Source organism: Mesitornis unicolor, unplaced genomic scaffold (assembly GCF_000695765.1).
Source record: "Mesitornis unicolor isolate BGI_N332 unplaced genomic scaffold, ASM69576v1 scaffold11493, whole genome shotgun sequence".
NCBI lineage: Eukaryota > Metazoa > Chordata > Aves > Mesitornithiformes > Mesitornithidae > Mesitornis > Mesitornis unicolor.
Genome location: NW_010176738.1, coordinates 1 through 23,191, shown reverse-complemented (window position 1 = coordinate 23,191; position 23,191 = coordinate 1). Strand labels below are relative to the sequence as shown.

General features: G+C 42.7%; 1 protein-coding gene across 1 annotated transcript in view; it reads right to left on the bottom strand.

Moving 5' to 3' along the window:
• Window positions 1-16,723, bottom strand: part of TENM4 (teneurin transmembrane protein 4) — a gene marked incomplete at its 5' end in the record, with an annotated part of 78,749 nt that extends 62,026 nt beyond the window's left edge. Inside the window, 5 exons of the mRNA XM_010181817.1 lie at window positions 369-618; window positions 1,741-1,884; window positions 4,341-4,608; window positions 9,723-9,984; window positions 16,604-16,723. Coding sequence (XP_010180119.1) covers window positions 369-618; window positions 1,741-1,884; window positions 4,341-4,608; window positions 9,723-9,984; window positions 16,604-16,723 — 1,044 coding nt within the window. The remainder of the gene's footprint in view (window positions 1-368; window positions 619-1,740; window positions 1,885-4,340; window positions 4,609-9,722; window positions 9,985-16,603) is intronic.
• Window positions 16,724-23,191: the final 6,468 nt, after the last annotated feature.

Below are 23,191 nucleotides of genomic sequence, written 5' to 3'. Positions count from 1 at the left end.
TTAACGTATCACCATCAGTGCTGTATCCTTCCAAGTTTAGGTTATCTCAGAAACTGACTGTTAATTTTAAGAATTCCCACTGATCTCTAACTACATCAAAAGGGAAATATCAACACAGTTTGATTTAACAGCACAGAAATATGTCAACATTTTTGGTGTGTGATTCAATTCCGGAAGAACTTGTTAGGCTTGTGTTTCTCTGGTGTAAATTAAAGGCAGCAGAGCTGCAGAAAAGGCAAATCTGGATAGCTTTTTTTTCTGCTTTACGGTAGTTTTTTAAAGAGTTTTGCTTATTTTTCTTTTGGGTACGTAACATTTGTGCAGATCTTAAGGGTATAATGACAATGGCCACATTCAGCACGGCGTACCTCAGCTCCAGTATGTTGGTGACATTGCCAGAGGGAAAGATCCTTCGGATGTAGTTGAAATCTCCAACATAAAGACTTCCATCAGACCCACATGTGAGGGCAACAGGAGCCAGGAGTTTGTTCCCATCTGCCAGACCATTGCAGCTTGGACAAGAAATGCTACGTCTGCGGCCGTTGCCCATAATGCTTCCAATCACAGGTGGCTGCTGGGAAATAAACTGGTTTTCCCCGTTTCCTTTATGCAAGATGCCTAAAGAGAGAAAACAGTAATAAGGAAATTAAAGAGAGGCAGGGAAACTGAGACCAAAGGCAGCACAAACTGGCAGTGCTCAATGGCAGCTGGGGCATTTGTCAAGTGGCACGAATGTGGTTTAGTGGTGGACTTGGCAGTGTTAGGTCTACGGTTGGACTTCAAGATCTTAAAGGCGCTTTCCAACTTTAATGATTCTATGATTTTTTGCTTCTGGAGAGGTTAGTCATCTTTCATAGTATTGTTTTGTGATGGTCTAAAATGAGGAGCCCCTTATCTGAAGTAAGTATCTTTTATAGAGCTATTACATTTCCTGCTTGAACAGAAGTATGTAGGGAGAACGAGACTGTCTTTACCTTTGAATGAAATACACTTTTCAGCATCTCATGAATTTTCACCTACCTTTTCTGTCCCTGCTTGCCCTGTAATTTGCAACCTACCAGGTAAAAATATAAATTACATAGGTTATGGAAAGATAAGGGACATGAAGACCATGGTGCATTCTCTAGAGAAATGTTTCATCTGCAAAGCTTTAGAGGAGCTCTGCTTAAGTTCCCTGTAAGGGCAGTGTTTTCAGCAGTGGAGTGGACTGAATCAGATGATTGTTCCCATACCACTGCTATCATCCAGAAGAATGCAGTGCTTCCATCATTTGAACTTGTTCTGATCAACTTGCAAGTTTTCCTGCTACAATTTTGAGCAATCTTCAAGGATTCCAGCACCTTCCATCCTCCCTTATGATCCATGAAGCCTCTCATTTCTGCAAGTTCCCTTGAACATTGGAGGATGTATCTGGGTGAATTTATGGTCAGTGGGAGGTCCAATCTTAATAGGCTCGTCTTTGTTATTTCAGGATATTTTCCTTGTTAATCCCCTTTGTTTAAGAAACTACAGTTAGACATGCTGACATTCAACTACTTCACAATGGCCAGCCTCTTCTGGATTTATGCACACCACATTCGTTCTAAATAATACTAGAAATCATTTGTTAGTAAAATACATGAGAGATTACATGCGTTGGTCAGGTTTCTTTCCTTTCCTTTTCTTGAACTCCTAATGATAAGAAGCAACCGGGCCTTGCAACTCGGCATTTATTCCTCTGTTATGTGTTAGTCAACCTACCACTCTGTATGTTGAGGGCATGATGTTTGTCCAGGGACCATCCTCCAAGTTTGGAAGCATCAATTTCATAACCCTGAAGCACAGCTGTCCTCTTCTCCCACAGGATCAAGTCAGGACAGGATTCATACTCATAACCTACTGAAACTATGAACAAGAGAGAAGCAAAAGACACCTTAGATGAGTAACCCAGAAATACACAATCAACACACACAGAGTTTCAACTGAGCAGGGTTAAGGGCATCTCTGCAGACAACTGCCAATTTCATTTAAAATGCCATCACCACAACACAGAGTCTCAGTATTTTTCTTTTTAAAGGCCATCCTGCATTTAAAAAGGTCAGCACAGTTGTAGACATTGGGCAAATGTGCTAAATATTTAAAAGGCACTTTTTTAATGGTATATTTTAAAACAATGGGTATTTGAGAGGGTAAACTCCTAAATGGGAGCATTTTACTCCTCTCTAGTCTTTGATCTAAGACTGCAGGTCAGGAACTTGCTAAAAATCATGGCCTTTCTTGGAAAGCAAAGACTTACACAAATGAGGCATGGGGCAGCAAGTTCCTCAGAGACAGCAGTCTCAGACCAGCTTGACTCGTGGTCATTGTTAATGTCAAAAGGCTACATAGCAAAACGTGGTTTGCTTGCCATGATGTGTAAACAGAGCCTTTCAAGAGTAACTCCGCTGAACGCATTGGAGTTGCTTGAGTGAAATTATGTCAGTAGAAGGAAAATCATATTTTTGACAGAATAATTTCACTATCTTCTCTGAAGAAGCAGGACCAGTTTCATTGGTTTACTTTTCTTCTGTCCTACCTGGTCTTTTCAGCACTAAACAGTTGAAGCAGAGCAGAACTGCCAGTTCTACACAGATGAAAAGCAATTACATAGCTCTTTTTATTTTTTTACTAGATAAAAATAAAGGTCTGATCTTACAAATTTCCCAGCCTCCTTGAAAAGTGCTGAGCACTGGGTGAACTCAGAATCCCCTCCTTTTGCAGAATCAGACAGTATGAGAGGAAGATGTAATTTAAGAAATGAAGGCTTGATACTTTCCACTGTTCTAGAGGAAGGAATCATTGAAAGACTGAGTGCTGATGCCCTCAGATCTGCTTGAGTACTCCAGGACCCACTGCTGATCTAGCACCTTAAAGAGCACATAAAGTCTTTCAGGATATGCTACCAGGACATGCTTCTCAATGTGGACTCCAAACTGGGTAAGGCTCAGCAGGTTGGATAAGCCTCCTCAAGGCAGCTGAGCCTGGATGAGAGGAAGGCACCCATTCTTCCTACTGGAAAGAAAGGCACCCTACAGCTCCTCTAAGAGACTTATCTTCAGCTGGGCTATGAGGACTCAGTGAATCCCTTTCTGTCAACAAGAGCTCTATTTGCTAATTTGGGATCTGTCCCATCTTGTTGACATCATTGTCTGGGCAGCCTGAAAGGTCTAGTCTAGACTGCCAAAAACCTGTAACTGAATGTCCTCCGGTTGTTGATCAGATGGAAAGCAACCACTGCAAAGCAGCATCACCTCTGTTCACTACACACTCAAAGTAACTCCTTCCCTCCATCATCATCATACAGGGTTTGCTGGGTGACCTCTGGGATGGCAGCAAGAAGAGGAATGAAGTGTGTCTCTGCATACATATTATATCCATAGCTTCCTGCCCCAGCAAGAATTTCAGGTTCTGCCCCTGTAGAGTGGAGTACTACAGGCCACAACGCTTGCTGCTGGGGATGTGACACACTGAGTATGCAGAGCCTTCCTATTCTCTGCTTCACAGCTTCTGACTGTCTTTTGCAGATGTAAATACATGAGCAAGGTACAATAGAGAAGACCATCATCCCCCAGTTTGGGATAGTGTTCTTAAATGGGTTATGATGGGGAAACTAAGATTAGAGCAATCCTGAAGGTCAAGAACAAGGAGGAGTGGAGATCAAGTCTCAGTTCTAGGGTTTTATTTTAAAGCAGTGCTGACAACTTTTGGCTAGAGGTGACAAGTAGCCAAATGCTTCCAGTCCCAGTTCATTCTTTCTGTATGAATGTGATGGTAGCAGCTCAGGATGTATGTGCTGGGCCATGAGCCAGAGACCAGATAAGTATTCATATGTCGGGGAAATGTGTGCTGTCTGAACAGCTGCGCCAAATCCTCTCCAAGGAAACAGCAGTGAACCAGGTGGGACGATTTTACATTTTACATTTTTACTTTTTATAAGGGCAGGTAGCAATTGAATGAGGGGGAATGCTTTTAAACTGGAAGAGGGGAGATTTAGACTGGATATTAGGAAGAAATTCTTTACTGTGAGGGTGGTGAGACACTGGCACAGGTTGCCCAGGGAAGCTGTGGATGCCCCCTCCCTGGCAGTGACCAAGGTCAGGTTGGATGGGGCTTTGAGCAGCCTGGGCTGGTGGAGGTGTCCCTGCCCATGGCAGGGGTTGGACTGGATGAGCTTTAAGGTCCCTTCCAACCCAAATCTTTCTGTGATTCTGTGACTCTATGATTTTATGTGCTAGCAGTTGGACCACACCATTTGAGGACAAGGTCTGTGCATTGCCACTTTTCTGCTTCTAAAAAGACACACCAGCCCTGGGATCACTTACCAAAGGCTTCTGAGAGCCCATACACCTTCTGGCTGTAGACGTCTGTCTTATCCCAGATGAAATAATAGGACAGGTCTGGAGCAGCTGCAAACCACTTTCTGAAGAGGCGCCCCTCGACAGCCACCATGAGGTGGACTTTCATAAGGTTGAAGGGAATGGTGGGGTGGGTCATACTGATTCTCAGCACTGATTTGTAGCCAGCTGTGCGACTGCTCAGGTAACTCACTTTTATTTTACTACCAGAAACGTTAATCTCCTCCTGTAGAGCCTGTGGAAAAGCAATGCAGGAGGTGTTAAATCAGCAGTGAGCAGACAGGAAAAGGCAGTGAAGCTGTAATTTATCAAACACACCTTTACAAAAGCTCTGGTAGACATGTCTAAAAAAGCACATCTAGTAGGCATCAATTATAACAATAATATATGTAATTTATAGTGTTGGTTGTGGAAGCCAAGGAATGCCCCCCTCTTTCTCCATCTCTGTTACATGGGAGAACAGGACACCAAAGTATCACATTTAAGTCAGTGTTTACAATGGCACTCACTGCTAAAAGGAGTCCCAGGACCCACAGTGAAAGGAGCATGGGGTCTGAGATTATTCCATCCTATCAGTTTCGCTTCTGTTTTCTGTCCTTTATGTTGATAGGTTTCCATAGCTGCTAATTTTTGTCTTTTTCCCAGTAAAATATCAAGTTCTACTCGGCCTGTACCCTTATGGATGTGCCCCAGACCCAGACTATTCCAGTACAGAATTTCACAGAAGACCGGAGAAACAGCAGGGAAAGTTTTGTCCACCTCTCTTCTGCTTTGAGAATAGAGAAGTCTCAGCAAAGATGGGATTTTCAGCTAGTTCACCTGCTAAAGTATAACCAGATCTTAAAAAGTATTCTTTTTTAAAATTTTTATTTGGAGAAATGCAGGGCAATTTTCTGGAAAGTGATACAGTGTACATCCCTACACCATGCTGATCCCTCCATGCAAAATACTGATTAAAAAGGGCATTTCTTCCTTAATTCTTGGGGAACTAGTTGCCACTTTTCAGAAAAGTTCACTCCTAGTTAAGCACCCAACATGGACATTTTCAGCACAAGCCAGAAACCTTTGGCAAAGTTTGAAAGATGAAGGCAGGGGCTTAGCAGTGAGGTGGAAAACTTGGTCTGATAATGGGATGTGTCAGAAGGTCACAGCTGGCACTGTTCTCAACACTTCGGTGTGCTGGACCCTAAATGAGCTGTGGATATACTTCCCCAGCAATAATCAGCTTTCGTAATGTTCAGGGCATGGAGGCTCGAAGGCAAGGGGTCAGGAGATCTACCCATCATGGAGATCACAGCCATCCTGGTGTCCTCCAGGCTTCGTGGCTCCTAGACTCAACTCCTTTGCAGGTGCAGCAACTTCCCTGGCATGACAAGTTGCTCATCTCTTACAAGTTTACTGGTTTGCATTACAAATAATGTCAGATCTTGTAATCTGCCCCCTGAAAAGACCTCTTCTAAGCCATTATCTGAGGCCCAACACTTTTTCAAATAATAACTTACAGCCTCTGAGCGTTGCAGCACTTGACAAACGGACACATCCAGAAGTTAAAGCGCTGTTCCGCTGTGCTCATAAATATTTACTTTCACTAATGCAGCCTTTTCCATTTACATATCTCAGTGTTTAGGAGGCTGAAAAATGACAGAACTGGGAAAACCCAGGAATTTTAAAATATATTTTATGAGCTCAGCAACAAGCTAGGCCAGGACCCGGCTCAACCAGAGACCAGCTGAGCCAAGCTGCAGTAAAGGTGGTCCCTTGTATCAAATCTGTCTTCATATGTAACCCCTCTAGGAAACAGCCAGGCAGAAATAATTGTCACAGAGGTAAAATTTGCGATGTCTGGTTCAAATCCCTGTCAGAAATCATTATTTCTCTCTGTCACGATGTGCCTCTGCTGTCTGCCATTCCAGAGACGGGGTCAGCACAGCGGTACCAAGGCACTGAGCAGCACAAGGGGCTGTGTTTAGAGGCGCCTGCATGAAGAGCAGGTTCAAATGGTAATTCAGATTATTCAAAGCGCATTTGTAGTTTGTAAGCAGTGCTGAACTAGCAACAGTGCAGGGCATTGGTGGGAGGAGTATGATCCAATAAAACACTCGTGGAAGAAGAGGGGAAAAATAAGCTGAATGCACCAAAAGTAATGACAGCTGAACTGTGTCCTTATTTCTATTTGATAATTGCTATTTGGCTGAGATAAATTCAAATGCTATGTCTGAAGTCCTTGGGAAATGCTCTTTAGAGTTTACCACAGCCTGACCAATGTAATCTGCTCTTCAGAAGTGGTCCAGACACCAGGCTGGTCAGGCAGAAAAGCTGGTTCTTCAGGCTTACTAGGGATTTTCACAATGTAGCAATTTCCACTGCCGTATTCCCTTTGCTCCTGGGTGTTGATCTGTGCCTGTGTTCCAGGTATATATCTATATCTATGCAATTCTGCTTTCTGCAATGAGACCATGTAGAAAATCTTGTTTCTATGTGCTGGGTTACACATTGCCCTTACAGTTACTCTTCACTCTGCCAGCAGACAACACAAGGAACTACCAATCTTTTTATTTTTATTTTTAAATATGATGCTCAGAAGGAATTCTGAGAAAGAAAACCATTTAGGGCCTGATTCAGGGGTCTTAACATAGATATCTAGTGCTTTTGAGATGTTCTGGGGTATCCAAAATCTCTGCAAGGGGATGACAGATCTGACATGGATCTCTGCCTTTCTGAAGCTCCAGCTGGAGGCCTGGAGAGACACTTCAAGGCATCTGAAATGGCACCAAATACGTTTTAGGCGCCTGAATGAAACACCTGAAAGGTATTATTTGGTCTTCTGAATGCATCCAGGTAGAGGACACTGCATTAACTTGTCGAAGCTCATCAAGTTTCTATCCGCCCACTCGTCAAAATCTCTGTCCCTGCTGCTCGTCACCACCTCCCAGATGTGTGCTCACACCTTTTATATTTAACATTTCTCTACTGAGAACTGCATATTATAAAATACAGCTGCAGAGACTGACAGCTAGGTTATTTTTTATTCTATATATGTCCAGTACAGAAATGAAAAGTAGTTAATTTATGAACTGAAGTACAGTCAGGACTCTGCCATACAATCAGATTCTCTTGTATACTCCTGCACCACAAACTCTGCTAACTTTCAGCTGTCAATATTTGAGGAGGAATAGTTTTACAGGTTTCAGCTCAATCATTTGGCACGTAGGAAAAGTACTGGTCATCATGTATGGGATTCATCTTGCCTAAACTTAGGAACCTAAAAGTTAGGAGTCTCTTCATGGCCAATAGGCAGAGATAGGCTCTTCAAAAGGTTGTTCTTGCCACATAAACCTAAGAGTGGGATTCAATTCTAGTTTAAGGCATCTAAATCCAGATGTCAATGTGAAGTGTGAGCATGTGAGGTAAGCATCAATTACAAACAGTGGAGATCTAGCTGATGCTGTCAGTGGGAACGAGATACCTTTGAGATGGTCACCTGAATTGATCTGTAGGCTCCACTGACAGTATTGATCAGATCTGTGTCAGCTTTAATGAGATCTTAGACATCTAGCACACATACAGACAACTGTGTGAACGCCTTATTTAGGTAGTATAATCTCAAAACGAATTCCACTTAGGTCTTAGTTAGATTCCATAACTACAAGTGTCCAAGTTATTTGTGACCTTCACAAGGGGTTGGCAGATACGATGCAGGACACTGAGAGGGGGTTCAGGATGTTTCCAACTAAACATCTATGATGAGGAAGGTGAAACACTGGCACAGGTTGCCCAGAATGTCAGGTTGGATGGGGCTCTGAACAAGCTGTTCCAGTTGAAGGTTTCCCTGCTCATTGCAGAGGGGTGGACTGGATGACATTTAAAGGTCTCTTCCACCCCAAACTATTCTCTGATACATAGTTAAGAAACTGTATCAAACTATTGCTTATGATCTGTATCCCTGGCTGCTTTCACAGTTGATAGACAGACGCACTCTTATTGAAGAGGAGTTTTAGAATGTTTTTGTCCAAGAGATATAATTAACACAATCTAACGAGTATCCTATCAAATAATGAGTGAGATTGTGATTATACTTGCACTGTATCAGATAATTGCTTCTTTCCCAGGCAGCACTGAGCATTACCTTTCATGGTGTTTGTTGGTTTATGAAAAAAAGAGATGGGAAAAATGAAACAAAAATTTGCAATCTGACTTTATAAGATATGGGACTTAATTAGTAATTATTCTGGGACAAACACAGTGACTGTAATTGGAAATTAGTGTGAGAAAGGATCACAAGATCTGGTCTAGAGGGAAAGGTAAAGAGACCACTCACTTTATTTGTTGCTGAGTTCAGTACCTGGTGTATTAAAATTAGAAGATACAAAGTGACTCCTCTCCTCATTAATGTTACCGCAACCCCAATGGAGTCAAGCAGGAAGCACACGATTTGTCCCTACACTTGTTATTATTTCTTCCTTGGCAGACTATTATTTGTCACTAAAAACAATACCCAGGACATGCCAAATGTGGCTTCTAAAACCCAGGGAATAACATGCCCAAGAAAGAAAAGCTTGGATCATGCTACATCCATATATTTCAACACAGTGAGTATTTTTAAGGAAAACGGATAATTCAGTTGTTTGGACTATTCACTTTAAAACCCAACTTTCCATTCAGTAAAACACTTTAAAACCACAGCAGGTTGTTAAACTACTTTTTCTGACTCACACTTCCTTAAAAAAAAAAAGAAAAAAAGGGATGAGAAATTAAAAGTAACCCTCTCGCTTTACTCATCTACCCCAAACGTCATGAAATGCAATAAACCCCAGGTGCTCTGCATGCTGGCCCCTGGCCATCTGTCTGCTGGCTCACTGCACTTCTCAGCAGCTTTGTGGAGCAAGGAGCCTTCAACCTCACAAAAGCTCACACCTGATACCCCACCACTGAGGTCTGCAATGCCCAGTGGGTGAAATTTTGAAAGGCATTAGTGCATAAGTGGCCCACAAGCCTCGCGCTGGGCATATTGAATGCCAAAGGGCTGCCTGAAGGCTTGTTGTGGGTCACACGGGAGTCCCAGCCCAACTCTCGAGGATGAGAGGTAAAAGCAAAGCAGAGCCAAGGTAGGTTTTTGCTGTCAGTCACAAGCATTTTGCCTCCATCTCTCAGGGATAAGGGGAAAAGAAACCTCCTGGCTAAGTGCGTGCTTGGGAGTGAGTGCTCCTGGCAAACAGCTGAAAAATGGTGCAACAAATGGCGGGTGCTTCTTTTTAGCAAAGCAGGGGAATAAAGAAAGACAGAAAATAGTTGTGTTCATGTTGCTCAAAGCACAGAAAGGAGCTGGATTATTTAATCCACAGTCCATACCTGGATCTCAGGAACGATAGGACCTTTCTCTGAGCAGGAACTTGCAAAAGCTGTCAAGGGAGATGGGGAGACCACAGGGTTGGGCCGGGCGAAGTTACTGAGGTCACAGCTCGGGATCTCATTCTCTTCATGCCTCATGACGATGGTTTCCATCACAAAGAAGCGATCCCAGGGCAGCCACAGAGTGTGCTCCTGGGTGATGAAGGGAGCCCGTTCGAAGTGCAGGATAATGGAGATCCCACCGATGGTAACCAGATCAAAGCTGTTGGAAGAGATGGAACACAAAGTTAGCGCAAGCACCACCCCGTCTGTTTGTAACAGTTGCCTAGCAAGGACCCCCAGAAAAATAATTGTAAGAAATACCATCAGCCACATTTTATAAGCATAAAACCTGCAGCCCAAAGAGGTTTTAGCTGGGTAAGAGCAAGTGGCAGAGGCAGGAGTACAATCTCATCTTCTTTGCATGTTGTCCCCACATATATTAAAAACATACTCATCCCTTTTTTTGAGACAAATGTTTATCTTTGTATAGTGCTTTTCTAGTGTTATTCGATCATACACACTCATTTTATCTTTCTCTTTTTTTAGAAATATTTATCACTGAAAAACAGTCACAGATTGGATCAATTCATATGCTGAAATAAACCACTTGGAAAGCAGTTTCTCTGACACACCACCACATAAATTGCCTTCACATCGCTGCCAACATAATACCTAATGCAACTCAGGGCACATGTGGATCCCAGTGGTGGACCTGCTGTACCAGGCACAGGGAAGAAATCAGCACCAGGCAGGCGATCTCTGCACCACAGCACTCAGCACAAAGTCCTTTTTTGGACTCTTAATCATTTAGAGCAGGACAGATAACTCACTGCCTGTGGTCTGCAGCTTCGCCCTATGCTACCTCCAGCCAAGTGGCTTTTCTGACTGCATTACTGTTGGATAATGCTATGTCAGGCCAACAGACAGCCCTCCAGAGCTGTATGAAGGGACATTACCTCGATAAGGAAAATATTCCTCCTCTCAATGTAAAGATGCTGGGATATGGTTTTGGGGTTTTGCATTTAAACTTCACATCTGGTCAGAGATGGAGAGCTTATGAAGTGCTGCAGGGTGTATCTACTATGTACAGACTCAAGAAAGAGGTGTTAACTGAGAAGGGAAGGGATTTCAGCACAATTTGAAGGCCTCTCATTTTTCCTACTTTGTTGGGGTTTTTTTCTTGTCTCAGTATCTCTTCAGTTGCAATGCCAAATGTGTGTTTCAGGCAAAGTAAGTTTTCTCATCCCAGCGTCTCAGTTCCAATGCTTTGTGCTAATGTGTGATGGTCTCACATGGATTTTAAGCACATGAATAATCTTGCTGGCTTCAGCAGAGCTACTTGTGTGCCTAAGAGCCATGTGCTTAAGTAATTCTCTTTGCAAGAGAACTTGGGTCTGAAACCACTGTGACAGCCCAAAGCCAGACTTGATGCACCTTGTAATTACAAAGTAAGAGAAAAAGCTGAAAAAAGTATTTAGAACTATTTTAAAAGTAATTATGAGGTTTTCAGATTGGCTGCAAAAATCCCAGAGGAGCAACAAAAGGGTATAAGCTACTTCTAAAAAAAAATATTTGGCAAGCAATGATTCAGGAGAACCCTTTTTTTGTTGATGGTTGACAGACTGAGGTGCCATTTAGTAAATATAATTATGAAAAGAAAGTTGTTCAGGAAAGAATTTTAAATTGAGTCCATGGGAGGGAGTGGAAAGCATTTTCAAAAGCTAAAGATGTTTATTCTACCACTCAAGTAGGGGCATCGGCTTCCCAGACCTATGGAGCTTGGCTGATGAGCAACTTGCCGGTCCTTGCCAGCAAAGCTGCACAGCATCTGTACTTTGATGAGAACATTTTTAACAGTCAATTAGCATTTGGCAAAGCCTTACGCTGGGAGGGAAAAGTTTGCTCTGCATGAATCCGGGCACCGAAAGGGGCAACGGGAGGAAAGAAACAAACACTACAAATGATGCTCAACAGGTTTTTAGGCAAGCGGAGAGAGTTTTTATTTGGAAACACCTCCGTTTACTTGGAAACCTCTCCTTTGGGAGTGGTTCTTGGCTCCATTGAGCCTGGGTCAGGGATGGTGACCTGCTGACGGGAAACATCCTTGCCTCTCCTGCATCCCCAAAACAGGATGCAGAAGGGAAAGCAGCACCTCCGTGTCGGGCTCCAGCAGCTGCGAAAACAGAGACATGTAGTATTTTTTAGCAGGCGCTGCTACTCACAAGCTGTTTTTTCCCAGAGTCACAGGGTGCAGCTTTGAAGTTACCTTGATGAACTGAACAAAAGCTAAATCCAAAACCACAAAAGAAAAACACAAACTGAAAACACCGTCCTCCCAGCTTCCCTTAGTGAAATTAAATTTAACAAGAGCAAAACCATCTTGGGATTGAAGGAATGAGATAATTGTATTTCTGGTTTTGCTGCTGATCTCTGATGTCTTTTTTATCACTCTAAAAAATCATACTTGTACAGTCATATTGTTCTGTTTTTCTTAAAAGACTCTGGAGATACAGGCCGAAGGATGAAATTCTCTATATAACAACAAAGCAGGCTCCAAAAAAATACCCCACAGAAAACTGAAACCTCTTCTCATCTCTTTGCTATGAAGTTCATGTATTTGGTCTTTCTGAGCGAGCCATGCCAAAGCTGCTGAACGTAACGGCAGGTGCACGATACTGGAAAGGTCTGGAGACTTTCCTCCTGTTTTATTAACACTGTGCCTACAACCACTGGACACTGAGGACTTGCAGCCTTTATAAACTACCAGTTCAATAAAATTTAAAGCCTTATTTAAAAATGTGGTTTATAATCCAGTCCTGATACTTTCATCCATCTCTTTACTTTACTTTACAGAGAAACCATGCACTCAAGAGTGGTTTGAGAGTTGTCATTTTATCTTCATGCCTTCTTATCTGAAAGAAGTCTGTCTCAGAATAATTAGGCTAAAAACACACGCAAGCCTTGAAGTTATCAAAGTTTTGCTCACACTAAGTAATGAGACTTAAATAGGACCAGAATTTCACTATTAGAGGCTGCATCTGAGTACTGTAATAGGAGTGAAATCTGCTTGCAGAGACCTGGAATACAGTGAACTCACTTACAGGGGTGAAAAATCCAGTTCACTGTAATTCTAAAACTGAGATTTTAATTATGTCACTCATTTTGAAACTTGCTCATGCCAAAAAAATTCAAAAACCTCAAACCTGAAGCAACAAAATCAGCTTAGGAACCAATCTAGCTAAACTGATGGAATTCTGTCTTTAAACTCCCTTACTTCAAAAACACAGTTATTGCCCTGCTATCGGTAAACTGATTTGCTAAATCAATTTAAGACAACTCAGTGCACAGTTTCAAGACTAGATATTCCTGTGGTGGATACACCAGATAATAAAGCCAGTGGGTTTTATGTGGTTATCTCATAACCCCTGGAAGGAGGTAACTGCTTGCATGTGTGCTCCTATTTTTCCTCCAGACCAGAATGACACCAGTGATGGTCCAGATGACCCCGTATGAATGGGCACTGCTGTGGACTGGGAATGCACGCAGTCTGCTCCTGTACTTCAGGAGAAGCTACTTCGTGCTTATGAGCATCAACATCTTAAACCAAAGTGACTCAGTCCCATGAAAACTGCACTGGGAAAAAAAACTGATGAGAAGAGACCTGCTTTATTCAGAAAATTACTGAAAACTATCAAAACACAGACTAGAAACTGTAATAGCTGTAATTCTTGATGTGATTTTGAAAGCGCTTTACAAATAGTACTTAATAATGCTATACCAATCAGTAAGGAAGGCAAGTAAATGTTATCTCCTTTTCACAGGCTGGTTGGCTGGCCTACGGAGGTTAAGAGATGCATCTAATGCTACCTGCTAAATCAGCAGCAATGGTCAGATTAGAAATAAGGGATCTCTGAGATTATTTAATGCCCTGACAATTTTAGTCTGAATGCTCTTAAATACTTCAAGGCAATTTTTAGAAGACCTCGCCACTGAGGAAGTCGCTGGATTCTAGTGTTCTTTAAAAGACTTTTACTTGTCCATTTATTACCTCTGGAGTATACAGAGGCACTGCTGTACCCATCCATTTGAGAAAATATCTGCATGTATGCCTCAGGTGACTCTGGAAGGGATTTTTCTGATTCAAGAGACTCAGCACTGAAACTGGACAATTTATTGAATGTCAGTCGTGCATCAAAGCCGCACAAGGTTTCTGCAGAAGCAGACTGATTTGAGAGGAAGGTGAAGAAAGTGAAAACAGAAAAGTATGGGGTTCAACTGACCACAAGCAGCTGCCAACAGAAACCCCAACTTCAGGATGGAACCTACTTGGTCTCAGATTCCCTTGCCCAGACAGCCAATCTCTGCCATTTTTATCCTTTGGAGCTGAGTATCCACTGGGGTCTGAGTCAGCAAACTGCACCACTGAGCTCCTTGAAACTCATTTAACTTCTGGAGGCTGGCAGCAGTGCCCCAGCAACCAGCAGCCCACTGAAGGGTGGTGGAGCATGCTGATGCTCAGCTGCATTGCTTTGAGCTCTGCTCAGCTGGAGGTTGGGAAGGACAAGGTGTGAAAGGGACATCCCTGGCTTCAACTGCCAGCAGAAGATGTATTATAGCAGGGGGAGGAGTTGCTTTTTACCACCTGGGAACTCGAAAGAAACAGTTACTCAAATATTGCAATGGTCCAGGGCTGCGATGGCAGTGCTCACCTCCATGCTCTGGTCCTGTTTATCTTACTGGTATGTTTGCTGCCTAGAGGTGAAGTTTAAGGTAAGATGCTCTGTGCTACACAGAGCACAACTGCAAAGTAAAGAGATGGTCCCTTCCTCAAAGTACTCATAATCTGAACAAGAGATTACACATAGTAGTTGGGTATTGTATATAGGACAAGGAAACAGATGAAAAAAAGGCTATAGCGGGCATTACTGTCCTGGAATTTTGCAGGTATATTTAACTCTTCTAATAAACACACATTTTGTGATGGCCTATACACAGCCATCTGATCTTGAGAGTGCAGTTTGGATCTCACTTTCACACAAAGCAGGTTGACAGAGATACTCATAGCACAAATGTGCAAGACTTTCGCCCTAGTGCAGTAATGACTAAGCTATGGGCAATACAAAGGCACCTGCCCCAGAGTCTTCCTTTTCCAAAGAACACCACTATTTTTTCTGGGATGCCTCTTTATTATCCAGATTTTATTGTCATGTCATCCAAGACGAGGAGCATCACTCGGAAAGCCTCCCAGTCACCATCAGTGTTACAGTGGGTGCAAAGCCTCCTGAGCATGGACATGGCAGCATTAAGCACACATTGCTAGCACATGTTCCTCTCTTTCATTGTAATCCCCTCAGCTTCTCTGGCCAAGTCAAACCTTTAATGAAAGTCGTGGACTGGAGAGGTGCTAAGATCCATTAATCCCCTCCCAAGTGCTCATGGTTAGTAGTCAATACATGGAGCATGTGCAGCTGGAACCCCTTATGTTTCAGTTTTGTTCTTAAAAGAAAGGGAGCCAATTAGCACTGACAGACAAAAGATAAGATGAAAGACTTTCCCAATTTGCAATGCTTTTGTTTTGGTTGAGCGTGATTGCTCAGATTGTATGCACTTGCCTCTAACACAACTGTAATCTTAACGACTTCTTCCTAATCATTTCAACATGAATTAGCAAGAAAAGAGCTGTTGAGAAAAGGAAACATCTTTTCTTCACATGCGTGGGCACTGCATTGCCCAGTTGTTGGCTACAGATTCTAAGTTAGTAATAATAAATAATAAAAATAAGAATAGAATAGAAAAGGACTATTTCAGTTGGAAGGGACCTACAACGATCATCTTGTGCAGCTGCCTGACCAATTCAGGGCTGACTAAGTCAAAGCATGTTATTAAGGGCATTGTCCAAATGCCTTTTGAACACTGACAGGCTTGGGGCATTTGCTACCTCTCTGGGAAGCCTGTTCCAGTGTTTGACCACCCTCTTGGCAAATAAATGCTTCCTAATGTCCAGTAAACTTCCCCTAGCACAGTTTTGAACCATTCCCACACATCCTATCAATGTCTATACCAGGAAGAATTGATCAACACCTCCCTCTCCACTTCCCCACCTCAGGATGCTGTAGAGAGCAATGCAGTCACTCCTCAGCCTCCTTTTCTCCAAACTAGACAGGGCCAAAGTCCTCAGCCACTCTAAATAGGACATGACTTCCAGCCCCTCCACCAGCTTGGTTGCCCTCCTCTGGATGCATTCAAGGACCTTCCCATCTTTCTGAGATTGTGGGGCCCACAGCAGCACACAGCACTTGAGGCGAGGTTGCACCAAGACTGAATACAGTGGGACGATTACCTCATTTGACCAGCTGCTGTGCTGTGCTTGATGCACCCCAGGATGTGGTTTATCCTCACTGCTGTCTCACATAGACCCTGCTGCCAACCAGCACCCCCAGACCCCTTTCTGCAGGGCTGCTCTCCAGCCAATCTTCTCCCAGTTTATATTTGTGCCTGGCATTACTCCACCCTTGGTGCAGAATCCAGCATTTGGTCTTGTTATCCCATTAATCAAAGCCCAGTGCTCCAGTCTATCTGGATCCCTCTGCAGGGCCTCTTGTCCCTCAAGAGAATCGACAGCACCTCCCAGTTTGGTATCATCAGCAAACCTGCTAATGGTTGTTAATGGGACCAGTCACCAGCCAGATGCAGCCCTATAACAACTCACCATAATACATCGACATCTTGAAAGCGCATCGACAATAAACATGCTCTTGGAAAGCATTTCTCTTTAGTGTTGATGGTAATAATGCTGTAACTGCTGCTTGGGCACTGTAAATCCTATCAAGAAGTCCTACCTGCCGTCTTGTCTGCTGATGGTGTATCCAAAAAGAGGGTTGTTGACAAAGCTGATGTTGACTCCAACTAGAGGGGTCCCATCTGCAGTCATCACCTGGCCTCGAATCACACACGCGTGTCTGCAAGAAGGAGAAAAATGATAGAAATAGTAAGTCTTTTGACAAATTTGGGTTTTTCCTCTACTTCTGTAGCGGGGAATTCCTATGGATTAGAAAGCCCAGGCCCTTATGTCCTGGAAAGCTGGGGCCATGACGTGTGTCTTGACGGTGAGATGCTGCTCTTGAAGACTTTATTGGGAATCATGTAAGAATATTCAATATCTAAAATGAGGTTTACCTTTATTCTACTCTTGAAAAGCAACTGTTGCAGCATATACTTCCTTAACTATGGATTTCTGCAGGGTTCACAACATCACACTGGAATCTGCTATAACCCAGTTTCACACTGTCTTGACAATATCGCCCAAATTAAGGGCAAAGAATGTTTGAAAATGAAAGACAACAGAAACCTATCAAGCAGTGCATGGACATATTTAAGGCACGAAAGCCACAGGAGCAGCCTAACCAAGGCTTGACAGCTCATTTCTTCCATGCCTGGGAAAACCAGGACACATAATTTGCTAAGTTCAGATAGCTTCTCTACAAACTGCTCGAGGAACTGGCCATGCTAACAGGATGGGCTTTTTCTTCCTGTCTTTTTCTTTCCAAGTTTGGTAGATTGCACTGTTTTATAGGCCACATCTATTCCAATTACTCTGTGCTCTGTAATGTGCTCTTTTATCTAAGAATTTCAAGGATCTTTACAAACATTGATTAATAGCACGAGATAGGTATTTTACAGAGAGAGGAAATAAAGCACAGGGTGATTTTCAGTTGTCCAAGGTCAGTCAGAAAATCTGCAGTAAAGCCAAAGACAGATTTTCTAGGTTCTTATTCCAAAGTCTGTTTCCAGACCTCTAAGTCATTACTACGCCTCTACCTTAGGAGCTTCCTATAAAGACAAAGCATCACATGTCTGAGAGAGTGTCTGAACCCAATTTTTGGCTGAAGGTAACAATTTTTCTGAGCAGCAACAGCAAATTGTGGTGTCAGTGTGCTAACGTGACCCAGTGAGTGATTTTCCTAACTGCTGTCCTGCTGGAGAGCAGAGATTGAAAGCCAATGTTTCTACAGGTGCAGGACCAGAGCTCAGCTAGGGTAAATCATCCCAGCTGCACTTGCTATCAGCCCACTCCAGCTGAGAAATGTCGCTTTACCGGTTCACTGAGGCAGGGGATATCTGCAATGTTTTGTAAAGATGATTCCATAAACACAGATCATCAGGAAAAGATCAAGTTATTTTCTTACAGTTCACCTAAAAATCTGATGTCGTGTAATGCAAGGAGATAAAGCATAATTTCAGCTTAATAAGGGCTTCACTATTTGTATATTCCACAATACAGAAAACAGATGATTTGTCAGGAAGTCTTAAACAAAACTCCTACTGATGTAAATGGAGAGCTCCAATATTAACAAAAATTCTCGAAGCGTTACCAGAATGTGTTGGCAATATACAATGTGACTGGATTCATATACGACTTTGGAAGAGGCCACAGGAAAATGAGATAATGGAAATGATTTTTCTGTCACTGAGTTTTCTCTGATATATCATCACTGACTTGTTAGGAGTCACGTTGGAAAAGATTTGAACCCAGCTCTGGAGCTAATAACTTTCTTCATATTTCTATTGCTTCTCCCATTGAAGGCTCTAACCCAGCCTTTCATATAAAACAAATTGAAAACAGTATTCCAGCACAGTTAAGGATGTCTAGTTAAAGATCTAAAGATCCAGTTGAAGATGCCCCAGCTCACTGCAGGGGGGGTGGACTAGATGACCTTTAAAGGTCCCTTCCAACCCAACACTTTCTATGGTTTCTACAGTGTTACGCACATCGCCCTCTGACAGGCAGCAAAGCACAACCCAAAGGATCACAGTGCTGTGGAATACACTTGAGAAAATGTCAATGCTTGGAATAACCCCACTGAAGTCAACAGGCTACCAACTGTAGTGCAATTTTTGCAGAGAGTATGTCTAATCACATGTCTGAGCTAAGAGCAAAGGTCAGGCCTTTTCTTCCCAGAGTTTTCCATGATCCTCTCCACTCTACCCTATCTCCTTTTCCACCCTTTAAAGAGACCTAAGGAAGGGTTTGAAATTTTCTTCTCTGAGCTTCTCATCAAATGTCTGCATATTTTGTGAAAGGCAAGGAACCACCACATACTGTGGAGGCCCCATGCCTGGTGATATTCAAGGTCAGACTTGATGGAGCTCTGAGTAACTTAATCTAGGAAAGATGTCCCTGCTCACTGCAGGGGTTGGACTGGATGATCTTTAAAGGTCCCTTCCAACCCAACACATTCTGTGACTCTATTCCATGACACTGTGCTTGAAGACTGAGACCTGAGCCTGAGGGACTCGGTATTCTGAGTTACTGACAGCATATTCGAGTCAACGCTGGGACTACGGATGTTTTAAAATACTTGAGAGACAAGTTCATACATTTTTGTGAACCCAAAAAGAATACTTCCACTTGTTGTTTCTTCCTTCCAAGAATTATAAGCAAGTAAAGGAAAAAACACAACGTTGCAGGTGTCTCTCCTGCTGTCCTACACAAAACACATGTCCAAGCAGTTGTGAACCTCTAAGCAATACTGCAAGCACATTGGCCTAGACCCTCAGCTCATGTTAATGGGAGGAGGTGCTTTATATCAGCAAACATCTGGTCCATTACATATCACTGACAACTATTTCTTCAGTAACAAGCACCAGCACAACATGGAGAAAAAGCTTCCTCTCGCCTTGGCAGCTGTACCAAATGCATTTGAGCTCTCACCTTCAAAAAAGAGACCCTGTTCTTGACAGTGCTTTGCAGCACCACACTTCAACTCCGTTAGCACATCTACGTGCTCACTAACTCAGACAACATTGGCATCTCTTCTCAGAGGCAGCTCATCAGCAAGCCCAGCTGCATCCACCGTCCTCCCGAGGACTACAGCAGCTTTATTTACATGCTATAGGGAACGATGTTCCCACAGAGGGGACATCTTTCCCAAACCCCTGTGACTAAAAGAAGCTGGAGCAACACGCACAAATCTGAATTCACTTAAAAGCAGGAGGGATGGAAACTGGAAGAGAACCAAAGCTCAGGCTCTGCCTGGTTAGAGTCTCGAATCCTCTCCTTCCCTGGGTGACAAAATTTGCCTCACTTGGGAAAAACAGTTAATACAGTGCGTTGGAAGCAGCTGGCTTCCCTAGTGTCAACGTGTCCTTTCTGGAGGCAAGATCAACTACCCACCACACACCGAGCCCCCCAGGAACTTGGTTAATGATAATTTACTCAGCCATTTCCTTCAGAAGACCTTGGTCTAAATGCAATTACACTAAAAACCAGCTAAGTGGTACTGCTAAGATGCTCAGCTCCGCTAGAAGGTCTCCCAATATATTTACATAAAATTATCTCCCATGTTAATAGAAGAGATTTATTCCATTAGTCTAGGCCTGCCAGTTCAGAGTGTTTTCTGCAGCTGAACAAAATTGAATTTCTCGTAGCTGGAGCCTCATCTTCCCACTGAATTATTAACAGATTCCACCTATTGCCTCTGTTTTCTGGCTTTTTCTGTTTTTTGTCTTTCTTTGTTTCCTTCACTACTTTTACATCAGGCTGTATGGATTCTTGATTTACAATGAAGAGCAGTCTGGATTTTTTTCTTCTTCTTTAATTAGATTTTTCCTTTCTTTTCTTTTTTATTTTTTTTTATTTGTCCATAAAAGCTTCCCCGAAAGACCAAATAATTGTGGAAAAGCCATCCAGAATGCCAGATGGCGTATCAGACCATTTTACACCATCACTTCGTGAAGTCGTTCTTTATCCCTAGAAAATTAAATTAAGTCTTCCTGGAAAGACCTGGGCCACAGTGGCAAAACAGACAGGAGTGCACTGATGACTTTAGTTTCCCATTGCTCAGATATAAAGGAACTTGGACAGGCTGTCAACAAAATTCAAGCAGATGAAAACAGCTTTAGAACAAAAGTCAGAAAAGTAAATCCTCAAAAAGGCATTTCACATGATGGGAGCACATTAAAGATTTGTCTTTAATACTGACTCTGATCCAATGTCTCATAACATAGACATTGGCTCTTCCAATACTTCTTATTCATAGAAGTTTTCTGCTGACACTGCACTTGGCACTGGGAAACAGACAAAAATACTGCTTCTGCAAAACATTTTTCATTGGGAAAAGAAAATTCCATGCATCCTAAACTCCTTTTTGTGGTAAAAAAATGTATAATCTTTCTGTTACTGAGGATAGGTGCCATGGGAAATCTCACCCCAATAAATTTCTGCAGCTCCTCAAAATATTTCCTCTGTAACTCATTTTGCCCTAGCCTTTAAAGTTCTCAGATGTGTGGAGATGGTTATCATGACTGCTTAGCCACTCTCAGCCAAGTTATTCATAATAAATATTTTAATTTGCCACCACAAATCTCTTTATCTCTTGGATTTTACTTACCACTTCCGTATTTTATTGGTATAGACATGCCAGGGATTTGTCCTTCCACTCTGGATGAAACTTTACCAGAGCACCATGGAGTGAAAATCTAGAAAGCTATTGCTTGTTGGGAAGAGCATTATTAATGAAATTAGGTGATGTCTGTTCTATTTCTTCCTCTGTTAAAGACTTTCTGTGTGACACTAGTCATGTCAGTTGGTCTGTCTGTGTTTTTGTACTCCACCCACAAAATAACAATAAAGTACATCCCCTCCCTGTAGAGCCGTAGAAGGGTAATTGTAGTAATCTGCTAATCCCTTGCACAGGGATTTTACATTCTCATGGCACTTCATCAGTGACATGCCCAGACACCGTGCTGATAAGTGCCTACAAACACAGTCATTTGTTACAAACACAATCTCGTGGATTTAGCTGCTGTGACCTTTCTGCTTGATAATAACACAGGATGCAGCAAAATGTGCCTTGTCCATTTTGGGTTGAATGCACCTGTCTCATGTTAAACAACCCCAGGGCAGTCTAGTACTAGGATAGATAGGAAAATTGGTAGAATGCCAGGTAGATGCTAAGGGCATCATGATCAAACACATGGACACACTGAAAAAGCCTCAGCTGACAGATGAAGGGTAAAAGAAGAGAAGGCAGCAGAACATACAGTCCTTCGAGTTCATTGCCTGTGGCAGTATTTCTCTCAAAAGCTGTCTGTAAGAAAAGCCCTGCCCATTTGTGTCTTAACTGTGCAGAAAAAACTCCTGAGAGGCTTCCCTTGAACTGAGTTGATCCCTGTCTGGCTTCTTCAGTTCAGTTCAGCTGTAGGAAAAGCTTAAACTCGAAACCTACCTACTGACCATAGCTGCCATCTGAATTAAGGAAATCAGGAAAAAGAATGGAAAAGATCCTACTGAAGGGTTCCTTGTTAAGAAAGGCACACTTACATAAAAAAATGAAAATTAAGAGTAGTCATCCAGTAAGATTCCCACACCACCATGGACAGTGTAAGTGAGTTCCTGAAGTGGTTTGGCACATGTTGGGCAGCTTGGTTTCAAATCCAGCTGGATTTAGCAGGGCCTGTTGTGATAGGACAAGGGGCAATGGTGTTAAACTAAAAGAGGATCTATTCAAACTAGATGTAAATAATTTTTTTACAATGAGGGTGGTGAGACATTGGCACAGGTTGCCCAGGGAGGTGGTAGATGCCGCACCCCTGGAAACATTCAAAGTCAAGCTGGACAGAGCTCTGAGCAACCTGATCTGGTTGAAGCTGTCCCTGATCATTGCAGGAGGGTTGGACCGGATGACCTCTAAAGGTCTCTTCCAACCCAAACCATTCTGTGATTCTGTGATTCTAAAAAATGTCAAGTTCTTCCCCCCCCAGACAGGGACTTGCTAAAGTGGCACTGACAGACACAGTTTGCAACAGATCCTGCCGCTCAACCTTCTGAGCAGCTGCTAGAGTGGGAGACCCAGGAGAAAGAGTGGGTGAAGAAAAGCAAAGTTTGTAAGAGTTCTGACCAGGTTCAATAAAAGAAAGTCAATTCTAAGTTGTCTGCAGTGAGAAACAGTATCTGCTCTGCTTGTTTAAGTTATTCATTGAAGCTATTTATGAGGTCTCATCACTGAAGGGTCAGGCAGGAGATGCTGATGATTCTTTATGTGGGTATGGTCCTTAGGTGTTAACCTTTTGCAAGAAGCCTTCTACAGTCTTTTAGATGTTCTACAAAACACACAGTAAAGCCAACTGAATTAAATGCTTCAATGAAAACTCATTACTTAAATTGCCTGGAGAAGGACAGGGGAAAAAACAACAAAATGCTCGGGTTCTTTTACGAATGTAGCTGATGAAGTTGATATTTGAAGTACAAGAGGAAAGTGCTGATTAATCAAGGTCTACAACAATACCTCTAGATGCAGATTTTTTTTCTTGTTGTCTCCTTAGATCCAGTCTAACCTGACAGTATCAAAACAGTGGGCCTTCTTCGGTCACAATAACCCTATGCAATGCTACAGACCTGAGTGGCTGGAAAGCTGCCAGGCAGAAAA